Source organism: Acomys minous (assembly GCF_964271855.1).
Source record: "Acomys minous genome assembly, chromosome: 3".
Classification (NCBI taxonomy): Eukaryota; Metazoa; Chordata; class Mammalia; order Rodentia; family Muridae; genus Acomys; species Acomys minous.
In genome coordinates, this window is record NC_140485.1 from 83949243 (window position 1) to 83974316 (window position 25074).

A 25074-nucleotide genomic window follows, 5' to 3' on the forward strand; every position below is an offset into this window, starting at 1 on the left:
GGCTCTCTATGGTCCCGCCCGCCCGCGGGCTAGAGCGGCCCAGCCGGCGCGCGGGCGGCGCGCGGGGAGCGCCGGGAGCGGGGCGGCTACTCGCGCCTCTCCTTTTTTTTCCCCTTCCCCGCCTCCCGGGCGCTGTGCTGAGGGCCTCTGCAGCCGACATGGGCGCCGCCGCGTGGGCACCGCCACACCTGCTGCTGCGGGCGTCTTTCCTGCTTCTGCTACTGTTGCTACCGCTGCGGCTCCGGGGCCAGTCGGCGGGCTCCTGGGACCTAGCTGGTTACCTGCTCTACTGTCCCTGCATGGGTAAGGCCTCCGGAGCCCGCTGCTTAAGTGGAGAAACTGAGGCTGGGGAGGCGGAGCCACTTCTCCGAGGCGCTCAGAGACGCCCTGTCAGATCCAGAAGAGACTTCCTGAGCCGGCCAGGGCGTGCTCTTCACTGCTTTAGTTGCAGGGGTACAGAGGAGCCACTGATGTTCAACTTGCCATTCGACAGCTGAGAGAAGTGAAGAGACTCACTCGAGGTTTCTAATCCGACTCAGAATAGTAAATGGAGTTTGTAGGGCAAGACTTGCCCGCTCTGTCTCGTGGCAGTTCTTACAGTCATTTAGCAAATAATCTGTGGCACCTTTTTAAATTTTTATTTTTATTTTTGCCCCAGGCGCTGCCCTCTGTGCTAGTGTGGATGAGACAGACAAACCTCATACATACCCTTATAGATCTTCGTTTATGAAGACAATTGAACAAAGTTGTGTTTTCTTTTTTTTTAAGTTCATGCATAATTCGGTACAAGATGATTAAAAAAAAAAAAAGCAAAGCAAGTGATAAAATACAACGAGGGCTCTTAAGATCCAGGCCGGGTATGGTGGCTCAGAGGCAAGTGAATATGAGTTCGAAGCTAGCCTGCTATATAAAGCAAGTCCAGGACAGTCAGGGCTACGCAGAGAGACCCTGTTACGGGAAAAAAGAAAAAGAAAGAAAGTCGAGATGTGACTTGATTAGGGGATCACTGACAATCCATTCCTTCTTACAACCCCTCATTGGCTTGCGTATCTGGCCGCTGCCACATCTTGCAGATTTGCCTCCACTTTGGTCTTCTCCACATCGCTTTCCCTTGGCCCTCCAGCCACAGCCACACTACCCTGCCCTCTGTACCTCACAAACACAAAGCTCAAGGAGCTATTCCTTCCTGGAACACACTCCTCTGATGTCTGCCCCTTCTTTCTTATCCTTGACGTCTCAACATAAGTGGCACCAGATAGGACTCCATTGACCTCAAGGAAATTACCTTAAGTCTCCCTATCACCAAAGTTTTTCATATTTTTTCTTGAAATCACCAAAATCTATCATAATGATTGTTTGTTTTTTGTTTTTCTTTTTTTTTTTAATTATTTATTTATTATTATGTATACAGAGCTCTGCCTGCATGTACACTTGCAGGCCAGAAGAGTATCAGATCACATCATAGATGGTTGTGAGCCACCATGTGGTTGCTGGGAATTGAACTCATGACCTCTGGAAGAGCAATCAGTGCTCTTAACCGCTGAGCCATCTCTCCAGCCCCGTGTTTTTTGTTTTTCAAGCCAGGATTTCTCTGTGTAATAGCTCTGACTGTCCTGGAACTCTCTTTGTAGAACAGGCTGGCCTCGAACTCACAGAGATCCTCCTGCTTCTGCCTCCCCGAGTCCTGGCATAATGAACTTGTTTTCATCTTTAGTGTCTCCTCACCAGAATTAGAACTGAGTGCTTTGAGGGCAGAAATCTTTTTCTTCGTGATTTTATATTGTATCGTCTAGCATAGTATCTGGCACATTGTGGCCTTACAATATTTGTGGAATGAATGTCATATTGATGACAGCCAAGTATGGTTGCATACAACTGTAATTACAGCATTGGAAGCCAGAGGCAGGTGGATCTCTGAGTTTAAGGCCAGCCTGATCTACATAGAGAGTTCCAGAGTAGCCAGGGCGACAAAGTGAAACCCCGCCCCCCCCCAAAAAAAACAGACTTTGGGGGGAAGTCTTCAAGACAGGGTCTCTCTGTGTAGCCAGCCTTGGCTGTTCTGGACTCACTTTGTAGACCAGGCTGGCCTTGAACTCACAGAAATTCACCTGCCGCTGCTTCCCGTGTGCTGGGATTAAAGGCATGTACTACCACACCTGGCTCAGATAAACATTCATATTTGAAGCATTCACAGGCTGAATAAACAGCCAATGCAAAAAGCCAAAGAACGAAAAGACATTTAAGGGAAAATGACAAATGTAAATAACCCAAGTTCATTGTTTGTTTTACCCAGCATGCGTGAGACCTTAGGTTAAATTCCCAGCACATAAATAAATGCACACGCTGACCTCACAGCTGTAATGCTAGTAAGTAGGAGGCAGAGGCAGGAAGATTGACATGAGTTCAGTGACAACCTGACAACCTGATCTGTAGAACAAGCTCTAGGACAGCCAGGACTACATAGACCCTGTCTCAAAAATCAAAAACAAAAAGCAGCTCAATCCATGCTGAGAGCAAGAGAAATGGTTAGGAGTTGATTAAAGTGCCTTAGCAAACGAGGCATCAGGGTCACCCTCTTCATGAGCAAGTAACTGGAGACAGGTTAAATGACACTCCCGGCAAAGACAACAGGTAGAGTAGGGGTTATACAGCATGTTAGGGAAGTAGCTTGGAATCTGGAGTGGCTGAGGCAGAAGGAACAGGACCTACGGGGCCTTGAATGTCAAACCTGGAAGTCTAGACTTCCTATTATGTGCCAGTGTTAACTAGCTCACTTTGGTGACTTAGCCCTCCCGAGTCTTGGATGCACATCTTTTCTGAGCCCTTCATACACCATGCCATTAGTGCCCCGGGCCACTCTATCTGCAATGTACCATCTCCAGGGCGCTTTGGGAACCAGGCCGATCACTTCTTGGGCTCCCTGGCGTTTGCAAAGCTGCTGAACCGCACCTTGGCTGTACCTCCGTGGATTGAGTACCAGCATCACAAGCCTCCTTTCACCAACGTAAGTACTTGTGCTGACCTGGGCCCTGTCTACCCTTTCCCTGTGCTTGCTAGCTTGCTTGACTCCAAGGCCTCTGGGTTTTTCTTCCACTCTGGGCTTGTCCTATTCTTTGTCCTATTATTTGTCGCCTTCCTTGAAATACCAGTGGGCAGCTTTTTTTACCCAACACCTGCCATGTGCTGGCATTGTCTGAACACTACATGAGGATTAGCTCATATTTCCCACAGCTCATCCTCAAGGAAACCCAGGCTTAGAGAGGCAAGGAAACTTGCCCAAGATTGCACAGCCTGTAGGTCGTAGAATTTGAATTCAACCCCAAGGCTGTCTACTTCCAAAAATTGTGCCTTGAAACTACAGCTTCCATTTCCAGCCCGGATTCACCCTACCTTATATATATCCTATTGGCCAATAATAGGGAAGAAGTGCTGTTATCAATTTTAAAAGAAAAAAACTAAGCTAGTTAATAGTATGTCAGAAGCTACCAACTCTGACGACAGTCTGGCTCCAGGGCTGCCTCATCCCATCAGGGGCCTCCCTGAGCATGATATGTGTCCTCTGATACCTCACGCTGTGTCTTCCAATGGCCCCATGTTTTCTTTTGTTCATTATGTGCCCGGTGACCTGAATGTAGGAACTTAATATTTAATGAATTGATTTTTAAAAGTTTAAGTTCTTATCAAAATTGTATTTAGCATGAACAGAACCTTGTACTTCATTCCAATGCCTTTTCTTTGCATAATTTTTGTTTTGTTTTTCCGAGATGGGGTTTCTCTATGTAACCTTGCCCGTCCTGCACTTACTTTGTAGACTCACAGCGATCCACCTGCCTCTGCCTCCCGAGTGCTGGGATTAAAGGCGTGTGTCACCATGCCCAGCTTCTCTGCACGTATTATTTTCTTCTTTGCATGCATACTCTTTTTGGAGAGGCTTCCCCCTCTCTGCAGTACCAGGGATAATATCCAGGACTTATAAATCCTAGGGAAATGCTCCGTCACCAATCTGCATCCCTGCCCCTAAAAAGCTTATTGCTAGAAGCTAAAACCCAGACTGCAACTTAACCCAGCCACTTCCTACTTGTATAGCCTGAGCAAACTACTTAACTTTTCTGTGCCTCAGTTACCTCATCTTTACAATAACCTGTGATGACTGGTGCCTCTCGTGCTGAGGGCTGAGTGGGTTACTGACAGTAAGCGCCATGACTGCCTCACACCTTCCTCTTAAGATCAGCTGAGCTCCCCAGCGTACAGGACACAGGAAGTCCTCAGCTTCTGGGATCCTCAGATCTGACTTGTAGGGCTTCACTGATATATTTAGGTGTTGCTGTCTGACTCTGGCTCGCTGTATCCTTTGTCTTCTCAGCCAGGTGTCGTAACTTTGCTTCCTATGGGTTTTTCAGCCTGTCTCAAGTGAGCTTCCCTTTCCTAAAGTGACCGTTCTCGCTGAGGTCACCGGAACTTCAAAATTACCAAATGGAAGTTCATTTTTCAAACTGTGTCTTTTTGTTTTTTGGAGACAGGGTTTCTCTGTGTAGCCTTGGCTGTCTGGACTCGCTTTATAGACCAGGCTGGCCTTGAACTCACAGCGATCCGCCTGCCTCTGCCTCCCGACTGCTGGGATTAAAGGTGTGCACCACCACACCCGGCTTCAGACTGTGTCTTACCTGACCACCGAGTGGCTCTTGGTCATATGAGCCTGTCCTCTTCCTGAACGTCCCTTCTCCCTGGCTTCCGGGACACTGCTTATTCCTGCTGCAGGCCTGACCTCAGCGAGGTCCCCACTCTTCCTGTGCTCTGGTTGGGGCTCCTCTATTCACCCACGCTTCTGCTGCTGCCGCGTGTCCCCCCTCTGCTTGGCGTTAGCTCCGTGACTCAGGTGAGTCAGAGGAGCTGATCCTTGTAAAAGGCTGAGTGCCACACCGGCTCAGCACTCAGTGAGCTGCTGCCACCACCATTACCTCACCCTGTGGTGGGTTCCTGTTGACTGGGGCGGCCCTCGCTCTCCTCCTTACACCTCCAGTACGCCTCTGGTACAGACTCTTCTTTGACCACATGCTTGTGTTTCTTACTTCTCCATGCTCAAGTCTGCTTAGTTGTCACAGATACCTCAGACTCAGAAAGCTGGAACTGAACTTGCTGTCTTTGCCCACAAACCTGTGTCACCATCGGCAGTTCCAGCCTCAGTATGTCTCCATTCACCTCACACTGAGCTGTGACCCTAGATTCATCCTGAATGCCCCCCATCCCCAATACACATGCAGCTCTCAAAGCCTCAGCTTTACCTTCTTTGGTATCTTGTACCTGTCTGGACTACTTCATGCCTCACTTAGACATATGGGAGGTACATATTAACTGCACACTTAATAAGCTGGGGGTGGAAGCTCATGCCTATAATTATAGGAAGATTGCTTTGAGCCTAAGTCCATCCTGGACACATGGGAGTATCTCCAAAAGTTGTTTAAAAATAAATCTAAGTAAGTAAATAATGCATTCACTCAAGGATCCTTACAGTAGCTTCATAGTTCCCTTCCCTCTTCTAATCCTAACTAATTAGTGCATTCTCTCTTCTGCTGGTGGGTCAATTCTTCACAAAAAGGTGAACCTTGCTAGGTGTGGTGATGAAGGCGTCTAAGTCTAGCACTTGGGGGCTGAGGCCAGATGGAACTACATACAAATACCAGGCTACCTGGAGCTGGAGAGTGAGACCATGTCTCCAGAACGCCCTGTCTAGCTTCAGAATGCTATTCCCAACTCCCATTCTCCCAAACTTTGAGTTTAAGATTATTCAATAGCACAGTAAAGGCGCTGTGAAGACCTGCCGCAGTGAAGAAGCCAGCTTTAAACAGAACGTCCTACATCTCTTCAGCCTTTTTTACTGTAGCCTGAACTATTGGGATGTCGTTGGGAACCCCTGACCTGTGGGATGGAATCCAAACGTTGTTCTAAGAATATATTTAATTTCATTTTGTTTGGTTTGTTTTTGGGTTAATTTTTGGGTTTTGTGGGTTTGGTTGGGTGGGTTGTTTTTGTTTGGGGGGGGGGGGTTGATTGTATTTTTGTGTGTGTTTTTGTTTTTCAAGACAGTGTTTCTATGTGTAGCCCTGGCTGTGCTGGGCCTCAATCTGTAGGCTAGGCTGGCCTTGAACTCACAGAGCCCCGCCTGCCTCTGCCTCCTTGAGTGCTAGGATTACAGGTGGTTTTTTGAAACAGTCTCATCTAGCCCAGGCTGACCTCAAATTTGTTCTGTAGGTGTGAATGACTTTGAATTCTTGATCCTTGTGCCTAAACCTGAAGTGCCAGGATTACAGGCATACACCACACCTGACTCAGAATTTTTTTAAACAATCTGAAAAAACTGTGATGATGAATATAGCCTTGTCCATGAGCCCACCTCACCAGAAGACTAGATCCTCACGAACACATTCTTCTTCTTGCTTCCTCATTTCTATTTTCATTTTCCTTTCTTGTTCTTATTTTCTGATATGGGCATTCATAAAGCCCAGGCTGACCTCAAACTCCTGCTCTCCAAGTGGTTGGATGCACTACTGTGGACTCATGGCCTTTGTGATGTGGCTTCTCTTTTTCCTGTGCTTCCACTGAGTCACTGAATGTTGCTGCCCACAACTCCTGTAGAAAGTACCAGAGCCTTCATCATTCTGTGGGTCCAGACCCCAAGTGGGTACTGCTCCCAAGCTGGCACTTCTCCCAGCAGCCATGGACTGAGGGCTCCCTTTCTCCGTTTGTTCCATTGGTGTGAGTTTACTTTAAATTTCTGCCTTTATGAGAGAAAGAAGCCGAAAAGGCTGCAGTCTACCTTTTCATAACTACCTGTGAGGCTACTTCTTGCTGTGATGTTCGCACATCATTGCCTGTCTGTCTTTGTAGATGAATAGGCATTTTCAATTCCACGGATGCTGCATTTGCTCGTGAACTGAGAGATAGTTTTTCTCAGGTTGTCTTTGTCCTGACTTTGGTGTCCGATTGTGACTGCTGTAATGGGGATGAAGCCTAATGCCTCGTGCATGCTAGGCAGGCATTTTACTACTGAGCTCAAGTCAAAACCCATTACAGGTCTCCTGTTTTGCGTGGTCTGGATCTTGGAGCTTAGTTTTTAGTAATGAGAATGCAATGGCGACCTGTGCCCTCCTTTTTCTCCTTTAGCTCCATGTGTCCTATCAGAAGTACTTCAAGCTGGAGCCTCTCCAAGCCTACCACCGGGTGGTCAGCCTGGAGGACTTCATGGAGAAGCTGGCCCCCACCCACTGGCCCCCTGAGAAGCGGGTAGCATACTGCTTTGAGGTGGCAGCCCAGCGAAGTCCTGATAAGAAGACATGTCCAATGAAGGTAGATCCTGTTCTGTGTCCTCTAGGCCCCGATGCTGCATGGTAGCAGTATGTGGAGACAGACGGGGATTTGGTCTGTTGCTGACACTTGTTAGCAGTGTTGCCTTTGCACACTGCTTTTCTGCTGTAACTGATGCCCACATAGCACTCCCACGTGCCAGACACTATGCCGGCGGTTGGGAGCATGTTCACCCCTTTACTCCTCAGCCTGCTCCAGGAAGAAGGTGCTGTGATGTCTTCATGGTGCAGAGAAGACACGGCCAGCATGGTGTACTTGGCTTGTTGTCCACTCTCTCAGCCTGGTTCTTCCACTTCTCAGCAGGTAGATGGGGAGCTGCCGTGGAGAAGTAGTAGAACTGAGTGTCTTCTGGTGCTTTAGGAATATGAGACTCCCCAGTTATCTTTTGGGACAAGTGGTTAAAAAAAAAGTTGTAAAATTTGAAGAAGGGTCTAGTTTGTATCCCCCATACTGCCCTTGCCAGCTGTCTGACCCTGTGTACATGTCTTACCTTCTGTGAGTCTAATTTCAACTTGTAGAGTGCTGTATTAGCCTCTTAAAGCTCTAGTTCAGTGAGGTTGACTCCCTTGAGGGGTCGAATGACCTTTTCACAGGGGTTACCTAAGACTATCAGAAAACACAAATATTTACATTATAATTCGTAACTGTAGCAAAATTACTGTTATGAAGTAGCAACAAAATAATTTTATGGTTGGGGGTTAGCACCACTTGAGGAACCATAGTAAAGGGTCACGGCGTTAGGAAGGTTGAGAGCCCCTGCTCTGATTCATAGTTCCAGGATAGATTCCTTCAGACACTGCTGGAAGCCAAAAGAGAAGCTCAGACCCTCTCCTCAGCCCCCGGCCAAGCCACCGTCCTATAAATTCTTTACCAGGCGCCTCGCCATCCGTCTCCCAGGCCCTCGCTCTGCGGTTCTTTGGCCTCCTCTCCAGGTAGCTTTCCCTCCTGTTAAATAAGCTTCCTACTACACTCTTTCTACAGGAAGGAAATCCCTTCGGGCCATTCTGGGACCAGTTCCACGTGAGTTTCAATAGGTCGGAGCTGTTCACAGGCATTTCCTTCGGTGCCTCCTACAAAGAGCAATGGATCCAGAGGTACTTGGCGGCGGGGATAGCAGTACTGGGTTTAGGGAGGCCTGAGGCTCAGGGCATTCAGCTCCCTCCTAGCCCTTTCTCCCTCTACCCCACCCTCTTGCCAGAGACCAAAGGTGCAAGCGATGTGTTCTGTCTGTTGAACTTGGGATCCTATGTGATCTGTTTCCATCTCATCGCCTGACACAGCGGGATGTTGACCTGCCCCAAGGTTGAGCAAGAGTTTCTTGGCTGATAAGGGATGTCATAAAAAGAACATTGTTCAGTCACATGCATGTCGGTTTCCTCCTCCAGGCGTGAGAATCACTCCCCTGTTGTCTTCCTCTTAACAAGGTGAAGATGGAGGCAGTGCCTGGAGAACAGCTCAGGTGTAGACTGAGGAGTGATGTCACCCTCATAATTACTAGCTAGGCTTTATTAATTGTGTGCCATAAGCCCTATTTGAAAAATAGGTTAGCAGGACACAGGCACAAGCTGTGAAATATTTATGGAGCGTCTGCCGTGTGTGAGACAGAGTATTCAAAGGCCAAAGGTGTATGTAAAAATGAGGACAGCCGGGCCTGGTCTTTGGAGAACCACAGTCTAGTCAGATTGATAAACTTTCATGGGGGGTGGGGGCTCTGTCGTTGATGCTCTGGCCTGGGCTTGGACGTCACAGTGAGGTCTGCTACAGATCCTGCCTACCATGTATGAGGCCCTAAGTCTTTCCATAGAACCACTTCACCACCACAAAAGAAGTCAAATTAGAAGCCACGCACGCTGGTGCATGCCATTAACCCCAGTACTCGAGAGGCAGAGGCAGGCAGATCTCCGTAGCCAAGGCTGTACAGAGAGACCCTGTCTTGTGGGTGGGAGGGGGGAGTCAAGAAGGAAGAGAAATAATTATATTAGGTTGGGGGTAAGAGGAGCGTGTAAATTGAGGGTGGTCATGGCTCTTAACACTTAGTAGGCCAGTAGTAGACTGCAGTAGAATCAGGAGTGAACACCAGCGTTAGTTCAGACCCAGTCTTGCCTGGGAGACTGAGAAATCGTTACAGGTTTCTGGCTCCAGTTTCCTCCTTGGTTTAATGGGAAAAAACACTAAAGTTATTTGTTTCCTATCATAGAAAGTACATGGTGCGTAGTAAGCAGCCAGTTAGGTGTTGTTCACGTGCTTTGTTTTAACTATGTCTATAAGAAATTTCATAAGATGGCTATTATTATCAGTTCCATCCTGAGACTGTTGGGCCCCTCAGTCTCAGGAGCTGACACATGTTGGCAAACCTTCCACCACGGAACCCCACGCCCCTTCAGTCCTCAGTTTTACAAAAGGAAGCTGAGCTCTGAAGTCAAATGACCCTACCCACGGTGGCAGGGCTGCTGCACGGCTAGCTCAGCCCTGCATGTGCGTCATTAAAATAGTAAGAGCTGACACATATTCTGTGCCTGCTGTTATCACACTGCTCCTAAGTCTTGGTAGGTTTAAACTCAGGATCAGTGTGTCTTTGGGATGGTATTGTCATCTCCGATGTACACATAAAACAGAGGAAGCAGGGTCATGAAGCTTGAAGTAGCAGAGATCTATAAGTCTGACTCCTAAAAACCCATTCATTCCTTTTTAAAGATAGGGTTTTGCTTACCTCAAACTCTCTGTGTCACCAACAATGTCCTTGAACTTCTGTTCCTCCCATTAATCCCTCCCCACGGCTGGGACTACTAGGAAAGTAGAGCTACCACACACGGCTAGAGATGTTGTATTAAGCTGCCATGCTTTTAGCCTGAACATTCTGCTCTGGGGCTTTTCTTTCCAGCTGGTATAGGAGCTGCTGGCTGCTCAGCTGAGAGTCTAATGTCCTTCGTTGCTGACCCCAGACAGTACTTTCCCATCTGATCACCTCCTGGGTTCTCCTCCATTTCTGAGTGACAATTGCATCTCTAGAGTAGCATTGCATCACTAGAAGGAAGAGAGAGGATAAAGATTTATCCCCAATAGCTCTCCCCAGCCTTTTGGCTAAGGGGTATAAATACAAGTATATGATTTGTCTCCACCGAGAATGTGTCAGGACAAAAATACATCACCAACACTAAAGGCCGCACTGAAAGTAAATCACAGAGAGCCGCGTGAAGAACCAGATCTTAGTGGACAGGGATGGAGCACATCAGCAGGGGAAATCACCTAAACACAGTCATTGTTCAGCCACCTCATTTGAGTTTGCCAAGTTGTAAAAACTATGTGAAGGGCTGGAGAGATGGCTCAGTGGTTAAGAGCACTGGCTGCTTGTCCAGAGGTCCTGAGTTCAATTTCCAGCACCCACATGGTGACTCACGACCACCTATAATGGGATCTGATGCCCTCTGCTGTCTGATGTCTGTCGTATAGAATGCTCATATACATAAATAAATCAATCTTTTAAAAAAAGAAAATGTGAGAACTTAAACTTTGTGCCCTGGAGTAAGCGCTTCCGCTTTCACCATGAACTCGCTCATTCTAGGAACCTCTGGCATTGCATGAACAGTCATGTAAGTATTGCCTGTTAAGTGTTTGGTCAAATAGCATATTGTCTTCAAGGTTTGTCAGAATTGAAGCATGCATCCGAATCTCACTCCCTTGCGGCCAGATGGCACAGTTTGATTAGCCATCTTATCTGTTTCGTCTCCCACCACAGGGATTCAGAGGATCCTTCCAGCTCTGCTGGTTCTCAATCTACAAATCCTGTGGTAGAGCTTCAGTTCTACACATAAAGTCGCATGTTTATTTACTCTCAGGAGTACGTGAACCATCGTGTTGGAATTCTCATGCATAAAGAGCATGTGTGTGGCTAGGCGTGGGTGTGGTGGTACATCTTTAACCCCAGCACTTGGGAGACAGAAGCAAGTGGATCTCTGAGTTCAAAGCCAGCCTGGTCTACAAAGTGAGTTCCGTGACAGCCAAGGCTACACAGAGAAACCCTGTCTCAAAAACAAAAACAAAATTTAATTTTACGTTTGCTGATTGGACCATGTTGATTGTGGAAATCAAAGGTCTGATAACATTCCTTGACGTTTTCTGTCTTGTATGAAAACTCCTCTGTGGCCAGGGAGGCTGTCTCATCCTGCACTCACACTGCAGAGCAGCAACGCACCTGCCACTCATTCCTCACGCTGACTCAGACACATTATTCAGCAGATGCCTTCAAGTCTGCAGATGGGTTACCACTCCCAGCCTCAGCTCCTTGACCTCTGCATGCTGATGGATGCTCGGCAGCCATCATCTTTGCTGCCAGAACTAGAAAGTACTCAGGACAGTGGCCCTACCAGTCTCTTTGCCATGATTTCCCCAGACATTGGTCAGAGGCCATGGAAACATCAAGAAACTGTCCCTCCACAGGCTAGCTCTGGACTCTTAAGGTTCTGTTTATATGTATATACATGACAATAATGTACTGTGTTACGTGTAAAGCAATTGCTTTATTTGCTTATTAGCTCATTTAATCCCACAAGAGCCTTGTGAGGGAAGTGTGCCTACTATTATCTTACTGATAAAGAAACAAAGAAGCTGAATAACATGCCAAGTCACAGGGTGGGAGCTGGTGGGACAGGGCCCACTTCGTTGTTTTTGTTTTTTTAACTTTAAAGATGTATGTGTATGTACACCTGTCTGAGTGTATGTATGTGTCTGCATGTGCCCAAGGAAGACAGAAGGTGCCAGGTCTCCTGAAACTAGAATTAGATAGGGAGTTGTAAAGTCTCTGATGTATGAGCTGGGAACTGAACCTGGGTCCCTTGCAAGAGCAGCAAGTGCACACCCTCCCCTCCTATTTTGAGACAGCCTCACTATGTAGCTTGGGCTGTCCTGGATCTCATTACATGGACCAGGCTGGTTTTGAACTCACAGAGACATACTTGCCTCTGCCTCCTGAGTGCCCAGAGCTACCATGCCCGGCTCAGCCAGAGCTCTTAACCAGTCCTACTAGCTGTGATCTTGATTCCTAAATCTTACCCTTACTCTCCTGCCCAGCAGGAGAGCATCTCCTCATAGGGGAATATGAAGCTTACTTCTCTGAGCTGCAGCCGCTAGCACAGGCAGCAGGTGCCGGATATATTTTTAGAAGTGAATGTAAGGGCTGAGGGCCTTAGAAAATACCAGGGCATGCTGATGGCAGTAGGCAGAGAGGGAAGAAACTAACAGTACCTAAACACCCAACTACAGGCCAAGCCTGAGGCTGAGCTCATTTTAGGTCACCTCAGGGGCCTCTGAAAGGAGGAGAAGTTTTCTGATCTGATGGGTGGTGAATCATTAGGGTAAACTGGGGTTTATGCCCTTCCTGGGCTCTTGGGAAGAGCCTGGAACTGACCCCTAATGAATTCCAGTTTTGGAATGTTTATCCCTGTGCCTTGGACCTGGGCCAGCACAAAGCTGTCCCAGTAGGACTACATCAGCTGTGACTCAACATGGAACAAACAAGAGATCAAGACTCAGCTGCTCACTCCCCTCAGTGATGTCTGAAAATGGATTAGATAGAGAGCTAGAGGAAGGTCTTGGTTGCAAAGAAAAGCTGACCAGCTCTACCAGCCAACCTGACATTCAGTCTTGGCCCGGCCACTATTTCAGAGGAAGGCTGGCTGGCCTGCTGCTCGGCCCGGAGAACCTCAGGGGTACACCACTGTCACATTTTGGCTGCTGAGGTCCTCCAGGCTCAGCGCACATTTATGGGACCAGTAGATGATACCAGGCTGAGTACAGAAGACACAGAGATACAAACAAGGAGAATCCTGCTCTCAAAAGTCTCAGCCCTGAAGGAGACTTTCTTTTCTGCTCTTTGCATGGGAGCTCTGGGTTGGCCTTCCGATCTTCACAGGCTCAGCCCTGTAGGCCCTACCAATCACATCTGTCTCCTCAGAGAGGCTGCAGCCCGGGAGAATGACCAGCATTGTGTTATGGTTTGGATGTGAATGCCTTTCAAAGGCTCGCGTGTTGAAGTCTTGGCCCCAGTGCAGCACTGCCCAGAGCTGACTGGAGTGATGGACTCTTGGTTGAATGGACTGTTGAGAAAGTAGGACACTGGTAATGCCCTTGAGGGTATTGTCTTGTCCCTGGCCCCTCCCTGCCTCCTGTCCACCATGTCAGGTGATTAATTCCATTGCTCCCTCCCACAACGTTGTGCCTCATTACAAGCCCAGAAGTAACAGAACAAGTGACAGTGGGCTGGAGCCCTGGCAACCGTGAGCCAGGACAAACCTTTCCTCCTCTGTGTTTGTGTTTTCAGGTATTTTGTCACAGTGATAGAAAGCACACCATATACTCAGACAGCTGCTCTTTTAAAAAACAATTTTTCTTTTCTGAGTTTTACTTTTCAAGACAGGGTTTCTCTGTGTTATCTTGGCTGTTCTGGACTCACTTTGTAGACCAGGCTGGCCTCGAACTCACAGCAATCTGCCTGCCTCTGCCTCCAAATGCTGGGATTAAAGGCATGCGCCACCACACGGGCCCCCAGACACATGCTCTTTATGCATGAGAATTCCAACACGATGGTTCACGTACTCCTGAGAGTGAATAAACATGCGACTTTATGTGTGGAATTGAAGCTCTACCACAGGATTTGTAGATTGAGAACCAGCAGAGCTGGAAGGATCCTCTGAATCCCTGTGGTGGGAGACGAGACAGATAAGATGGCTAATCAAACTGTGCCATCTGGCCGCAAGGGAGTGAGATTCGGACGCATGCTTCAACGCTGACAAACACCACCACGCATGGCATAAAGTTAATTTTTTTAAAAAGGTGCAACTAGGTTATAGGCAGCATGATTATGATGCCCAGAATTTTGTAAAAATCTGTGTGCCAAGCACTGCTCTAGGGTCTGTTTGTTTGCTTGCTTAATATTAATCCACTTAATCTCAGTTTCCCTGTAAGTGGTATATTAGCTGCCCTGACTGTGCTGATGACCGCATAAAAAGCTTCATGCTGGGTACCTTATATACCTTAAATATGTAGCTGTGTTTCCTCATAGCCTTATGAGGTAAGATTGTTCTCAGCTCTGTTATACACACAAGGAAACTAAGGCGTAGGTGGACAGATGGATGATGGATGGACTCATACATGAAAACATGGTGTCTTATTTTATGTTTTTTCATTTACTGTGGGGTATGTGTGTGTGTGTGTCAGAGGACAACTAACAGGAGTTGGATTTTTTTTTTTCTTGTAATCATGTGAATTCCAGGGAACCAGCTGAGGTCCTCAGGTTTTGTGGCACTCTGAGCCATCTCACCAACCCTGGAGCAAAAAACAATATTAGCATCTGCTGATATAGGCTATGTGAATTATTTTCCATATTTGTTTTAGGGTTTACAATATTCCTTTTTTGTTGTTTTTTATTTTGTTTTTCAACACAGAGTTTCTCTGTGTAACAGCTCTGGTTATCCTGGACTCTCTTTGTAGACCAGGCTAGCTTCAAACTCAGAGATCCATCCCAGCACTCGGGAGGCAGAGACAGGCAGATCACTGTGAGTTTGAGGTCAGCCTGGTCTACTAACTGAGTCCAGGACAGCCAAGATAACATAGAGAAACCCTGTCTCAATAAATAAATAAATAAATAAATAAATAAATAAATAAACCCTCAGAGATCCACCTGCCTCCAGAGTGCTGGGATTAAAGGCGTGTGCCACCGTGCCCGGCTTTTTTCTTTTACATTTTTAATTTTACTTACATGTATCATTTGTTTGGAAGGGCAACCCACAGAGGATAACTTACTGGGGTCACTTCTTTCCTTCTACCATGTGGGTCCTGGGAATTGCTCACAAGTGCCATCTCTGGGTCACAGGATAATTGCGTGTCTGATTTCGTGAGAAACTAACTGCAAACTTCTCCGGAGTGGCTTTGCCTATCTAGAAGGAGTTTCAGTGAGTAGCGCAGAACTTTGGAATCAAAACATGCATTCTGAGTTCATGGGTAACAAAATGCTTTACATAGTGGACTGGAGTACGGGTTGAGGCAAAGAGGAAACATGAGCTTACTGCTCTTTGGGAGAGTCTTGAGGGGTGTGCTGGGGTGATCTGCAGCTCTGTAGTATACCACATGAGGGTAAGGACTACACTCATCTTGTTCTTCCTGGGTCCGGACATAGTGTTTGCTCAGTGTTGAGTGACTGGACTAATCCCATGGGCACAGTCCCTATGAGTGGGACCAGCATTGTCTCTGTAAGCAGCTTCATGTCTCAGTCCCGCCGTGTGGGTAAAAGGGCAAGGCTGGCTCCAGACACCCCACCCTGGAATGAATTACCACACCACAGATTGGAAGCCAGCATGATATATAACATGTTGGAATGCTCTACTGTAAATTTTTAATTGTTAAACAAGCAAAGAAGGTTGTAAATTCCGGGCGACGGGAACAGTATTGCATATTGTGCCTGCTGTCTCCACCAAGGTTTCTTATCAGCCCGTTGAGATTTCACAACCTTTGAGTTTCTTGCATGTTAAAGGGGCCTCCCCACAGGGTCTCTGGGGCATGGTGCAATGCCATCCTTTTTCCCGTGGGGGAGGCAGCAGGGCTCTGTGTGTATCCTATTTGACTTCCTCTATTTCCATCTTATACCTAGATTTCCTCCAAAGGAACATCCAGTGCTTGCACTGCCAGGGGCCCCGGCCCAGTTCCCTGTCCTGGAGGAGCACAGGGAACTCCAGAAGTACATGGTGTGGTCAGATGAGATGGTGAGCGCAGGAGAGGCTCAGATCAGCACCCACCTCATCCGGCCCTATGTGGGCATTCATCTGCGCATCGGCTCCGACTGGGTAACTTCCTCTTCCTCTCTGGCTGACATTTGCCTAAACAGAGGCCAGGCCTGTAGTGATTGGTGGGGAAGTGTCAGCCTTGAGCAGAGACAGCTATCTCCAGCAAGTCTGGACCATATCTCCTGATCTCACAACTGCAGCACACACCAGAAGTGTGCATCTACAGCACCTGCTGGAAAGCTAGCGTTTACCAGCTGCCGTTTGTACCTGTGTTTGCTGATGGGCTAACTTAGGCATTAAGTCAGATCTCAAGCTAGCTTTAGCCTAGGACGCCTCTGCCCCAGTTCGGTGGTTAGCCAGTAGATTGCTGTTGAAAATAAACTGGAGCCTGGTGGCGCACATCTTTAATCCCAGTACTCAGGGAGGCAGATGCAGGTGGATCTCTGTGAGTTTGAGGGCAGCCTGGTCTACGGAATTTAAAACCCTGTTTGAGGAGAAGGGGGCTGGGGGGCCAGGGGTGGAGAAAGAAAGTGAACTCTAACAACCAAGCAGGGCTCCTCAGAAGTGACAGTGCTTTCATCCTCCCATAAAGTGGAGTTGTGTAAATGTGTAAAAACCTCATCAGATTATCATTCATGCAAAGCATCAGAGCCAACATGGACAATCTCTTTGACTTGCCTAGAGAGGTACATAGATGTGGTTCAAGATGCATGTAATTAAAGGGTGAAAGATGTTTGGTTGGTTTGTTTTTCAAGACTGGGTTTCTCTGGGTAGCCTTGGCTGTCCTGGACTCACTTTGTAGAACAGGCTGGCCTCGAACTCACAGCAATCCACCTGCCTCTCCCTCCCAAGTGCTGGGATTAAAGGCATGCGCCACCGTGGCCCAGCATGAGATGCTTTTTAAAAAATAAATAAATAAATAAAGCTAACCTAAAGCAATACCAAACTCAGATAAAAATCTCTTCATTGATAAACATAGCTGGGCAGAACCAAAATGAAACATTAACAAGTAAAGCCTTTCCCAGGAATTAAATCCACTGTATTAATATCTTAGGAAGAAAAACATGCAGTCATCTCATTAGAAGGTAAGAAAGAGCTTGATAAAAGTCAGGTGCATGAGAAAAACTCACAACTGGCCAGAAATAGCCTGGACCCACCTTAGCCAGATAAAGCCTATCTCTCTGGAACCCATAGCAAGCATGTGCCTCAGGGGAGTGATCACAAGTCCCCTTCATCAGGAATCAGATAAGCCTCCCTTATCAGCAGTGCTGAGCTCCACTCAAGTCCCAGCTAACAATGAGCAGAAAACTCAGAAATAACCAGTATTGCTGGTTTGGTATGGCCTTGCCCTCAGGGTCCTGTGTAGCCCAGGTTGGCCTCAAACTCACTGTGTAGCCAAGGCCTGCCTTAAAACCTTTTGATCCTGCCTCCTCCACCTCCCAAGTGCTGAGATTACAGGTCAGCCTCGCCATTCCTGGGTTTTCCCTTAATGCTGTTCATACCTATATATCCTCTGTACCCCTTTCTGTTACCCATTCCTCTGTTGTGGTCCAAGACAGACGTTTCTCTAATTCTGCACCCTCCACCCATCTCTGTAGAAGAATGCCTGTGCCATGCTGAAGGACGGGACTGCAGGGTCGTACTTCATGGCTTCCCCTCAGTGTGTGGGCTACAGCCGCAGCACAGCGACCCCCCTCACCATGACCATGTGCCTCCCCGACCTAAAGGAAATCCAGAGGGCTGTGAAGCTTTGGGTGAGGGCGCTGAATGCCAGGTCGGTCTACATCGCCACAGACTCTGAGAACTATGTGCCAGAGATCCAGCAGCTCTTCAGAGAGAAGGTATGCCTGGCCCAGAGGGGGCAGGGCTGTGGGGATAGAAGGAAGGGCCTGCCAGTCCCACAGCCTCAGCACCTGCGCCTTCACACACCAGCCCTCTGCCTCTCAGTCCCAGCATCTCTGAGTTCTCTCTCGATTCATTCCCACTCCTGGAGTTCGCGAATCCCTACTGGAGCATCCCATGGCCCTTTCTTTCCTTGAGGCACTTTCTAGACCACCCAGCGCTAGTGTAGACCTACTCTTCTGTTCTCTGAGGTTTATCTGGGTGCTTTGACTTCTGGAGGCCGTCGCCTGTCTTTCATCAGTGTCTAGGACAGTGCCTGACACATAGCACAGATGTTTTGTTAGCTAAGGACACAGTGGACTCTGAGATGGGATCCACAATAGCTGAGAAGTTAAGAGCGGTTACTGTGTTGGTTCAGTTTGGTTTGGTTTTTGAGACAGGGTCAGGTCTTAGGTAGCCTAGACTGGCTAAAAAATGGAATATACAGCTGAGGCTGACCTTGCGCTCCTGGTCATCTTGCCCCATCCAAGTGCAGGGTGGCAGGCCTGCACCATCACTCCTGACTTGAGAAATTCTCTGGAGACTTGAATTCTCCTCATTGTGCAGCCTTGCAAGTGTTGCCTGACCCCTCTGTGCTTCTGTTTTCCTCATCAATAGAGTGGGACCAAATAGCACCTGTCTCCAACAGCAGTTATAGAGACCTATCTTCATAAAGAAACTGACGTGGGGGCTGGAGAGATGGCTTAGTGGTTAAGAGGACTGACTGCACTTCCAGAGGACCTGGGTTCAATTCCCAGCACCTACATGGCAGCTCACAACTGTCTGTAACACCAAGATCTGACACCCACAGACATAGATCCATGCAATATAATTATATAATTAATTTTGAAGAGAGAGAGAGAGAGAGAGAGAGAGAGAGAGAGAGAGAGAGAGAGAGAAATCTTAAAAAAAAAAAAAGGGAAAAGAAACTGACGTTTCCCACTATAAAATAATACTCACTAAGCTAGCTGTCGGTAGTGCCAGAAATGGACGAAGGGGAGATCTTTTGTGCGTAGTGACTGTTCCAGGAGTGCTGCCCAGCAGCAGGATGTCCCTGGTGGATGGTTACAGGACCAAGGAGTAGCAGGTGAAGAGTGAGTACGCCTCAGTGTGGTGGCTGAGTGGCTGGTGAACGTTCCGGAGACCAGGGTGACTGAGGACTTCAGGTGCTGGCAGGCCTGAGAGGAAGACAGTAGAAACATTAAAAAAAAAAAAAAAAGGGCCGGGCGTGGTGGCGCACGCCTTTAATCCCAGCACTCGGGAGGCAGAGGCAGGTGGATCGCTGTGAGTTCGAGGCCAGCCTGGTCTACAAAGTGAGTCCAGGACAGCCAAGGCTACACAGAGAGACTCTGTCTCGAAAAACCAAAAAAAAAAAAAAAAAAAAAAAAAAAAAAAAAAAAAAAAAAAAAAAGCCGGACATGGTGGCGCACACCTTTAATCCTAGCATTCAGGAAGCAGAGACAGGAGGATGTCTGTGAATTCAAGGCCAACTTGGTCTACAAAGAGAGTCCAGGACAGCCTGGACTACAAGAGAAACCTGTCTTGAAAAACCAAAAAAAAAAGAAAGAAAGAAAGAAAGAAAAGAAAAAAGTGTGACCAAGAATAATTTAGAAACGATAAAGGACTGACGTCAAAGTGTTTCCAAGTGACCAAGAGCTCTGACATTTGGAAATAGATAAGAGGTGATTATTTGTTTTATTAATATGAATATTTAAAATCAGTGGGGGGAAAGGCAGACATTGAGAGCTTTATGTCATGAGGCACCTTTCTGTCCTTCCACTTGCTCTACTCCCTGAAAAAAAAAGAGAGATGCCCCAGCCATTGAGGAAGTGCAGTGCCTTCTGGTCTGCCCTGTCCGTTTCCTAGACAGAAAACCAGCTGAGCGACCTCAAGGCCCTCTCACTTTACACCTGCATGCTGCAGATGAGGAAGTCTGTCCAGGAGGGACAGAGTTAACTAAGAGGTCCCAGAGCCCACTGTGGGTACTGGTGGGACTGTCTGGGGGGCTTTTGGCCAAGATTAAAATGACAGTGTCTTTAACAATGCAGGCAGCAAGGCTTGTGACGTCAGACAGCTTGGCAGAACAGCAGAGCTTGTACGGATAGCTCTGCCCACCCCGCACCAACATGGAGCTGAAGCGTGTGGAGAGTCCCGGGGGTTTTCATGAGCTTTAGGGCTGATGGACTTGTTAGTTAGGAGGCCTGGAGCCTCTTGATGTTGCCTACTTCCTGTTCCTGTGCTGGTGTGCTGGCCCCACCCCCACCCCGCCCCCACTCCTCAGCCCCGTTTCCCTTAGGCTCACATCTTACTCTCCTACCCATTTTTAATGTGTGATGTGTTTGTGTGTGTGTAGTGTGTGTTATGTCCACACACATGTGAAAATTGTGTGTATGGTATTCAGAGGACAACTTCAGGTACCATTTACCTTTTGTTTTTAATAAGACCTCTTACTAGCCTGAGGCTCAGGAAGTAGACCAGGGTGTTTTGTTTGTGTTCAACACGTGTTGATTGAGACTGAGCAGAGCAGAGGGGTTAATAGTGCTGTGACAAACACTATGGCCAAAATTAGGTTGGGGATTGGCTGTTTGGTTCCTATTTCCACATCCACCATTCATCACTGAAGGATGTCAGGGCAAGAACTCAAAACAAGGTGGAAACCTGGAGGCAGGGGCTGATGCAGAGGCGAGGCCATGGAGGGGTGCTACTAACTGGCTTGCTCCCCATGGCTTGCTCAGCCTGCTTTTGTTTGTTTGTTTTGAGATCAATCCATCTGCCTCTGCCTGAGTGCTGAGACTAAAGGCGTGTGCCACCATGCCTGCCTGCAGCCTGCTTTCTTTCCTTTTTCTTTTGTTTTGTTTTGCTTCTCTATGTAGTCTTGGCTGTCCTGGAACTCTCTCTGTAGTCCAGGCTGGCATCAAGCTCCCAGCTCTCCGCCTGCCTCTGCCTCCCAAATGCTGGGATTGAAGTGGCGCTCAGAAGTTTCTTGTGTCAGTTCTATGGTAAGCAGACCAGGAGAGGCCATGACAGACAGGCAAGGGGCCATTGAGGTCAGTCAGTCAGGCCCTGACAGGAAGTGACAGAGGTCTCAAGGGTTGGTAGATTGGAGAGGACATGGTGTCTGGGAGGGCTCCTGGAAAGAGGAAGGCATCCAGGCAGCAAGATGAGGATGCTCCTTGCTCCCATTTCCAGCTTAAGGGAAGCCTAGCAGGCAGTGCGTGAGCTAGCTTGAGGGGCTTCTTGGGAAGATTGATGCTGGAGGTGGAATCCAGGCCCTGTGCCTGCTGACGTCACCCTGTATACATGTGTACACCTCCAACCCTGGGCGGCCTGGGTTGTGAGGCGCTGTAGGGTAGGCAGGGGAAGGACACCAGCAGGAATAGTGCTGAGGGAGCTGGGCTGGAGACAGGGCTCAGGCGGGCACACTTCAGAGAGACTGACTTACGTCTTTATCCTCTCCGATCTTTGTCTGGAACTTCAGTCAGGAGAGGAATGTTCAGAATGTGGCCTGTTGGCCTTGGCTCAGCTGACCTTGGCCTGAGGCACCTGCTAATGCTCTGATCTTCCTCCTACAGGTGAAGGTGGTGAGCCTGAAGCCTGAGGTGGCCCAGATTGACCTGTACATCCTTGGCCAGGCTGACCACTTCATTGGAAACTGTGTCTCCTCGTTCACTGCCTTCGTGAAGCGTGAGCGGGACCTCCATGGAAGGCAGTCCTCTTTTTTTGGCATGGATAGACCCTCTCAGCTTCGGGATGAATTTTGATCCCATCTGGAGCCCCCCAGCCAGGCTTGGCAGCTAAGGCTGCTCCTAGGACTGCAAGCTCCTTTTCTTTCCTGCCGGTGGTGGAGAACAGTACCGACTTCTAGGACTTCCTCAAGAGAAGGCATTCCGTCCCGGGTGCGGCACCCATGCTCCACAGCCAGCGCTGCTCTCGGCCACATGTGCTTCCAGGCACATGCACATACAAGGCAGCCCACTCTGGCCTGGGCCTGCCCTGCCTGCTGAACTCTCTCTCAAGCATTTACTTTGTAAAGAGGAAGGCTGCTTTGTAAAGACAGGGTTTCTCTGTGTAGCCTTGGCCTTCCTGGACTCTCTCTGTAGACTAGGCTGGCCTTGAACTCACAGAGATCCACCTGCCTCTGTAGGAAAACCTATAGGAAGGTTTTTAAAGAAAGGATTTCCCGGTTGAGGAAGGAGTGAGTCTAAGATAATCTCTTATAGCCCAGGTTGGCCTTGAACTCCTGCCTCTACCTCCTAAATGCTGAGATTACAGGTGTCTACTAGGATACCCAGCTGATCTCTGTAGTTTTGATGCAAAGCCATGAGTACCTGAAAACTCCATCTTCTCTTTAAAAATCAGTGGATTCCATTAGCACAGATACCTAAAGTGACCTTATAAATACAGATGAAGCCAAGGAACAGGTGGGCCTATTGGCCACTTCTCCAGGGATCCCCTAAGGGGCCCTCAGACTCATTGCACCTGCCAGGCCCAACCATCCCTGGGCCCCTCTGTTGTGAACACTGCAGGTAGGCATTAGCAGTCATGTTGTGCAGTGGTCCAAGGACAGGTAAGTGCTTGCACAGCAGGTGATGGTGTTAGGGCCTCAGCACTCCACTGGGCTAGTAAGGCTGGCAGGGTGCTCTGAAGGCTGATGCTGTCTCTAAGATCCTTTCAGCCTCTGCTCTGTTGTCTCTGCCCTCACATCAGCCCTTCCCCAAGGACTGCTCAACCAATCTGACAGATCCATGCATAGAGGCTTTCCAGGCAGTGCACTGCCTTCTGATGCTGCAGCTCTCATTCCTGAGAGGTGAGTTCTAGGTGGTCCATTGGGTGGTTCTAGACCCTTCCCCTCCCCCCCCCCCCCCCCCCGCACAGGGACTTTTAGAGGCTGGAGCTCCATGGGTGACCATCCTGACTGGCAGTGTTCTTGAAGAGCCGGTGCTGGGGCTCCTGCCTGTGGCACACACTACTCTGCCCCAGTTTCTCCCATTTGCGTTGAGTCTGGCAGGTTATAAGCTTCAAGTCAGCTAGTATGCAGTGTAAATGTGAAAGAGACCAAGGCCCCTATGTGGCCATTGTGGTGTTTAACTGCTGCCTGTGGGCATCCTTTTCTTTAGTTTGCCCTTGGGATTATCCTTCTCTGTGTGACAAAACAAAAAATAAAGAACATTCAGAGAATTATTCTCCCAGGGCTGCACAGCTGTGGGTGGTAAACCAGACCTGACCTTCTAGAAGTCAGTTCTCTCAGTCCCTGGGCTCTGTGTGTTGCTTCCCAGGACATATTGTGCACTGAGGACACTAGCAAAATGGTGAGCCACCTGGCTGCCACTGCGTACCTGCTGTTGGCTTTGCTGCCAGCTGTGGGAGGAGGAGACTCAAGAAACAGGGCGCCGGCCAGTACCTTCTGGAGAGAGCCCTGATTTCATTCAGCAAGTGTTTACTGGACACCTGTGTGTGCTATGAAAGAGGCATATAGCAAGAAAGCCTTAAAGGATTGGGAAGTGCTGTGAGGAAAAGCCAAGGACATGGGCACAGAGGAGCTATTTTAAGTAAAAGAATTCCCTTAAGGAGTGGAGGAAAACTTAGTTAAGGATGCCACATTCCCAGAAGCCAGCATGTCATGTGCCAAGGCCCTGAGGCAGGAGGGAACAATCGTAGATGAGCAGAAAAGTGCCATCCCATAGGTTAACTTTGGGGCCACAGGGCCTTTCCATCACAGGTTCTGGATCGAAGAGGGACATGTGACCTGTGTTTATGAGGTCCAGGTATATGGTGCTTGGAAGTAGAGAGAAGGGTGAAGCAAGGCTAGGGCTGGCTGAGGGTGAGAGAGAGAAGAGGTCGCAGTCTGAGTGTATCAAGTTATTTTTGTAATTCAGTCTTTTTTAAAGATAACAATCTACATTATCATGCAGTATATACTTTTTAATGTCTTGGGTTTTTATGTAACCACACATCGTATTTTCCCTGTTCACACATAGCTGAATAAATGCTTTTAATTATGTAAACTTTCTTTGGGTAGGGCTGTCCTAGAACTAACTCTGTAGACAAGGCTGGCCTCTAGCTCACAGAAGATTGTCTCTTGAGTTCTGGAATCAAAGGTGTGTGCCACCACTGCCCAGCTACTTTTGGATTTGAAAACTACTTACAAAGATTTTTCTTTATTTAAGATTCAAATTGTGATAAATTTCCAGAAATGAATTTGTTCAATATAATAATTTGTATCATAAAAATTTCAGCTATGCTTAGAAATTGTGAATTTAAAAAGCTGAGCTCACAGCATTAACAATTCATTTTACCAGCTAGTTTCATTTGCTCTCCTACTCCCAGTCCATTTGCCTGGAGATTTTTGTTATTTGCTTGTTTGATTTTGTTCTTGGTAGTGGAGTCTTCTGCCCCCCCAGTCCACCCTTGAACTCTTGATGTAGCCAGGGCCTGCTGTGAAATCCCAGTTCACATGTCTCAGCCTCACAACTGCTGGCACTTACAAGTGTAAGCTGTCTCACTTGGGCTCCTCCTGAGTCTAAATGAATCCACAGGGGAATCCAGAGAAGTTCCAGCAGGCTCTGCTGTAGTGAGGAAGGAGGGAGAGCAGAGCCCCCCGCCAGCAAGGGCTCAAATCCCAGGTGCTGAGGCAGTGGGTATCCTGGAGGACAAGGCACTGAAAGCAGAGTGCCCATAAGCTCTTGCAAAAGTCTGGAGGCCTACAGTGTGGTGTCACCCTGGGGGTAGGGGGGGTGCCATCCTAAATGCAAAATCCCGGTGAGCCTTTTTGATCCAGCCTGTGATCCCAGCTACTTTGGAGGTTGAGGTTGGAGGATCACGCATTCTAGGCCTACCTGGCAATTTAGTTGAAAGGCTTAAAAAAAGGTGAGGTGCAATTCAGTTGGCAGAGTGCTTCTTTGCCCTGGCTCAACCCTCAGGAGCTCAGGGGAAAGTATCCCAGTTACACGGGATGTAGTGTCCTGGCCACACTGGCCTGACAGCAAAGCTGGGTCCTGTGCACAAGCTTTGCATTCTGTGTTGGCTGTTTTTGTTGTTGTTGTTGTTATTGGTGGTG

General features: G+C 48.2%; 1 protein-coding gene across 1 annotated transcript; it reads left to right on the plus strand.

Moving 5' to 3' along the window:
* The first annotated feature begins 32 nt into the window (after positions 1 to 32).
* POFUT1 (protein O-fucosyltransferase 1) lies at positions 33 to 24022 on the plus strand. Its single transcript, XM_084776030.1, has 7 exons — positions 33 to 303; positions 2883 to 3004; positions 7162 to 7344; positions 8344 to 8456; positions 16004 to 16196; positions 17735 to 17977; positions 21590 to 24022. The coding sequence occupies exons 1-7, from the start codon at positions 159 to 161 to the stop codon at positions 21776 to 21778; spliced, it is 1188 nt and encodes a 395-aa protein (XP_084632156.1). The 5' UTR covers positions 33 to 158; the 3' UTR covers positions 21779 to 24022.
* Positions 24023 to 25074: the final 1052 nt, after the last annotated feature.

Coding starts and splice junctions, on each gene's coding strand:
- POFUT1 (XM_084776030.1), top strand. CDS start 159: ATGGGCGCCGCCGCGTGGGCACCGCCACACCTGCTGCTGCGGGCGTCT. Junction 3,005..7,161: donor ACAAGCCTCCTTTCACCAAC/GTAAGTACTTGT, acceptor TTTCTCCTTTAG/CTCCATGTGTCCTATCAGAA. Junction 8,457..16,003: donor AAAGAGCAATGGATCCAGAG/GTACTTGGCGGC, acceptor TCTTATACCTAG/ATTTCCTCCAAAGGAACATC.